The sequence below is a fragment of the Glandiceps talaboti genome, chromosome 3 (genome assembly GCF_964340395.1).
Source record: "Glandiceps talaboti chromosome 3, keGlaTala1.1, whole genome shotgun sequence".
NCBI classification, from domain to species: domain Eukaryota; kingdom Metazoa; phylum Hemichordata; class Enteropneusta; family Spengelidae; genus Glandiceps; species Glandiceps talaboti.
This window is the reverse complement of record NC_135551.1, coordinates 5,380,819-5,385,884: the sequence shown is the minus strand read 5'-3', so window position 1 is coordinate 5,385,884 and position 5,066 is coordinate 5,380,819. Positions and strand designations below refer to the sequence as shown.

Genomic DNA, 5,066 nt, shown 5'->3' with positions numbered 1-5,066 from the left:
GACATGTTGTAATGTAGTTGGCCCGGCCGGCTCTTCAAAAAATTGGGATCGTAATTAGACCTTGTAATCGGCACAGATCTTCTGACATACATGTTAAGCTTTTACAACCACTCAGTTTGTGACTAGTTGCATATTTTATTAGGACTTGGAGTAACAAAATATTTGGTATTTTAATAGCAAACCCATTCATTTGTAGGTGTATGTCAGATGTAATTTTTGTACTAAAACATGGCATTTGTAAAGTAAGTGTATTTTATGTCTCCATGGAAGCCACTCTCCAATTTTAGATAATCTGTCTTACAATGGATAGCATTAGTGCATGTATGCCAAAAGTAAGGATTTTGTTTGTAAAAAATTTTTTCTTCGAATTTTACATAAATGTTGCCTAATAATGCATAATATGGTGATTTAGGTTACCATGGCAACAGATGTTCCTAAAATGATATCTATTTTTGAACTCGGCATAACAAACTACTCAAGATAGGGTGGTCAATATGCTAATAAACTATGTTATAATTAGGTTTATCATGTTATTTTCCAGATATGTAGGTGTTTAACCAACACAACATTTTTTACTCTACCATATGTTTCCATGGAAACAGCTATCCAATTTTATACAATTTATGTTACACCAGGTAGCACTAACTCATACATGTCTAATACAAGGACATTTTTTCACTGAATTATCTTTTTTTTCAATGTTTTATGTTAATTTTTGGAAAAATGATTAACATATTATGGTGATTTTGGTTACCATGGCAACAGATGTTCATAAAATGACCCCCTTTTTTGAACTCAGCATACAAAACTACCCCAGGTAGGGTGGTTAATATTATAGTAAACCCGATTATTACTATTATTATTATTATCATGTACTATTATTTAATTATTATTATTATTATCTTCATTGTCACAAGTATCAAATATACATTGGAATTCGCTTTGGTTATACGAGGCTCAGTTACAACACGAACAGTGTACATACATACATACATACATACATACATACATACATACATACAAACAAACATACATACATACATACATACATACATACATACATACATACATACATACATACATACATACAGGTATTGTTGCAATGAAGTAGATTATGAACATCATCTTAACTTTCAGTAAACTGCTCTGTAAGGTTTCCCAACTGGACTAATAAGACCCGGCCCCTGGTAGCCTTGGCGAGTTTTCCTGGATCAGGGAATACCTGGACTAGACATCTACTGGAGATTGCTTCAGGAATTTACACTGGATCTATTGGCAATGATCATGGTCTCTTTCGTGGAGGTGCGTAGAAACTGTTTGTTGTACGAAGTTCATCTACCTTTGGTTGGTATAAGAAAATGCAATGTTTGTTTACGTCAATAGGTTTTCCTAAATTACGTAAATGAGTACTAACTTAAAGTCAAACTGTATTGACAAGTGCATATCGTTCAATAAACGAATGTGGCGCCCTTGTATCATAATTTATGATATATATATATATATATATATATATATATATATATATATATATATATATATATATATATATATATATATATATATATATATATATATATAGGAAGTCAGTGGTAAGATTTGTCCGTAGTACAGTGCTCAATTCGTCTGCACGCAGAGCGGAGTATATGTTGAGGGTAGAAGAAAATCAAGTCGACTTGATTTTCTTCTACCCTCAACATATATATATATATATATATATATATATATATATATATATATATATATATATATATATATATATATATATATATATATATATATACATATATATATATATATATATATATATATATATATATATATATATATATATATATATATATATATATATATATATATATATATATATATTCCTTTACCTACAATAATGACACCGGAAAATTAATTTTAACCAACCCTTGGCAGAGGTTAAGATATCACAAATAACAAATTGGCACAGAAGAGGCCTGATGTACACTAGGGTGATGCATTGTCGGAAAATATAGAATGAGCCCAGTCTCCACTTAGTTCCCTTTAAAATAAAACAGATTCATAGCACTAACTGTTGTATGTTAACTCTGTCATTAATCCCATACATATTGTCCCATAACAATAGGTTTTCGTGGACAACTTGAAGATTATCGCAAAGGCAACACCCTCATCGTCAAAACGCATAATTGTGATATTAAACATAAGTTTTCATCTGCTATTTTGCTTATTCGTAATCCGTACAATGCTCTAATAGCTGAATACAGAAGACGACATGGTGGTCATGTATCTCGATTTCCTCTACAAAATATTACAGGAAAATGTAAGTATAAATTGTCTTAACAACTTTGATATGCACAGCAATGTGTAGAATGTCGACTGATTAGATGTTGAATGAGAAATATGGTAGAAATATCAAATATAGCTTGAATGGTTTGAAATTCTTGAAATGAGTAAATAGAAATAAACAATCTGATAAAAACAAATTATAAACCATAATATAGCCTTGGATAGAAGTTCACAAGGAATAGACCAACAAAAGTTTTGTATGTTAACATAATATGATATTATATGTTTAAGAATGACGTTTTGTTAAACTCTACTTTTTGTTGTGTCTTTCAAATATTATTCTACTTCATGACGTCATGAGTTGATTAGCGGAGCTAGGTATAAAGTGCACGAAAGAGCATATAACTACCGAAGGATTCATTGTGTTATATACCTACATGTACTTACATAATAACAAGAAAACAGTGTAGAGATAACATATACCAAACAACTAAATGAAAGCACCATGTAGTAATATGTCATCAAACCCATCAAAAGGTGGTAGGTACGTGCACGCTCTCATCTATGTTGTATAATTGGTACCTAGTAGGATTGAGGTTGCGATGTGAATGCTTTAATCCTATGCGCTTATTAAGGCTGCAATGGATTCTATATGCTGTTCATGGAGTTGGGCGTTGCTTCATGCCTGTTGATTTGCTGACGTGATTAAAAACATAAACACATCATCATTCACGCCTACCTACTTTAACCAACATATTGCAACATCATATCTCAACTTGTAAGAATATGGTTTATGTTGTCACTATGCATGCAATAATTCTAACACTGTACATAGATTTATAACATGTCTCATACTGAAACATAAGAACTATCTATAGAAGCATTGGTAGATTCAGATTTTAGACAGTGGTGTCACTTTTAATAAGCCTAAGGTATAACAGGATACTATTTTTTTTCAGATTGGGAAGAGTTTGTCGCAAAACACAGTTCATACTGGCAAGGATTACACAAATGTTGGTTGACTGAAAAAAGACGTCTTTTAGTTGTTTACTATGAGGACCTGAAGAAGGATACCATATCAAATATCGACCGTATGATGTCATTTCTCAACCTTACGTTTACAGCAGAAAGGCGGCGATGTGTTGAAGAGAACAAAGAAGGCAATTTCCATCGAAAACCAACCAAGAATCGTAAAGGGTCAAAGTTTGATCCCTACACAAATAGTTTACATAAATTGATCAATGGGTACATCACGTACATAGACCGTATCCTGAAAGAAGACGGTCATAGCCCTATACACCCTGCATCCAAACTGTTATAAGATATGTCCATTATGTGGCATGTCTACAAGTCGCCATAGAATAAAATGTCACCAGTATAGGCCATTACTGTGATTTCAGTTTTATATCTCGTATATTGGGTTTGCTTCTACTAAAGGGTCCAACATGAATAGACTGTTTTTTCGGGAGTGTTGTTCCAAATGCTTTTTCATGTGTGAGATATGCCAATAAGGTAGTAATAAATGTAGACAAGGGAAACAAACAATCTGAGGTAATAGGAATATATCGGGAATATGTTTAAATCAAATATGAGAGATACTGATAAACACTCCAGTCTTCCCAGACCTCGTGTAAACATGATTAACATGTTAACATACGGTATGCAAAATACACAGAGCTTTACATTTCGATAGAAGTGCGATTGATATTAGTCTTGCTGCTAGACGTTCGGGCTTTCTTTCGATGCTATAACTATAAGCGAACGAAGTTCGCATGTGAGGGCCTGCCCGAAATTCCAAATTATATAATATCTTATACAGTGGTTTACATGGCTCTGCTGATGCATACAAGCATGAATTGAAATTAAATTAAGCTGTTGCATATCAAATGTGCACTAAAAAGAATTGAGCAAAAGTTTACGACCATGGGAGTGGGCTGAACAGTCATAGGGCCGCAAAGTCTGAAAGTCTTGAAATGTTTTGCTCTTTATTCGTGATTTTTTGGAACCAAATTAAACTTCAGGAGAAGTCATTTGCCAAGTACACATCCGTAAAATATCGTTCAGCTTTGCCACAACAAAATACACTTCCAGATAATATGTAATGTATAGCATAATTGTTTCAATTCTGGTATTTTATTACCATATTCAAGTATTGTAAGACTAATTATGTCTATGGTTTGCTATTTTATGCCTCTAAATGGCCTCCTACACTGTCTTATTTTCAATTTTTGTCACCTTTCGAGTTGTGCCTCCAATCAGTAGCAATCAAGGTGATAATTGTCTTTCTCCCAAAACAAGATGGATGGTGCCTGGCTAAGTACCTCCCTGTATAGGTTAGAGCTAATTAGAGACATCTCCGTATGCGTTTGAAATCCACATCCTGTGGAAAGTAATCTCATTCAGAGTATTATTGTTGTTGGCTATCACTGTTATTTAAATGTATCATACATTTGTATTGTACCACATAATTTTATATTTCCACTTTAGTGTAGGTGACAGAAGGGGTGGCTAAAATAATGCTTGAGTTTCATTTGGCGGTGCTTAACATTTTTTTCAGAAGAGAGGGTGAGAGGAGCTACAGCATTTGTTTAACCATAAATTGTGTACATTTCCTAACTGTAGCTATGCAGACAAATTGCAAGAGATAGTATCAAGATGACTGAATAAGTTCTATCTAAACTCGACCTGAAATATTTTGCTATCATTATATATGGTTTGTTTTACCCTTGTCAAGCATTGTGAAATAATGAAATTCTACATACCTACCCAATATGATGGGTTAGGTTGCCCGT

The 5,066-nt window shown here is 33.0% G+C and overlaps 1 protein-coding gene across 1 annotated transcript; it reads left to right on the top strand.

The window, feature by feature from the left end:
- The first annotated feature begins 228 nt into the window (after positions 1 to 228).
- Positions 229 to 3,595, top strand: LOC144432705 (sialate:O-sulfotransferase 2-like). The gene is made up of 4 exons (XM_078120972.1): positions 229 to 242; positions 1,154 to 1,302; positions 2,114 to 2,308; positions 3,234 to 3,595. Exons 1-4 carry the CDS (start codon positions 229 to 231, stop codon positions 3,593 to 3,595), a joined length of 720 nt encoding a protein of 239 aa, XP_077977098.1.
- The last annotated feature ends 1,471 nt before the right edge of the window (positions 3,596 to 5,066 follow it).

What these genes read in the sequence shown, in the direction of transcription:
- LOC144432705 (XM_078120972.1), top strand. An exon ending in TCATGGTCTCTTTCGTGGAG is followed by an intron (nt 1,303 to 2,113) that starts GTGCGTAGAAAC and finishes CCATAACAATAG; the next exon opens with GTTTTCGTGGACAACTTGAA. An exon ending in ACAAAATATTACAGGAAAAT is followed by an intron (nt 2,309 to 3,233) that starts GTAAGTATAAAT and finishes ATTTTTTTTCAG; the next exon opens with ATTGGGAAGAGTTTGTCGCA.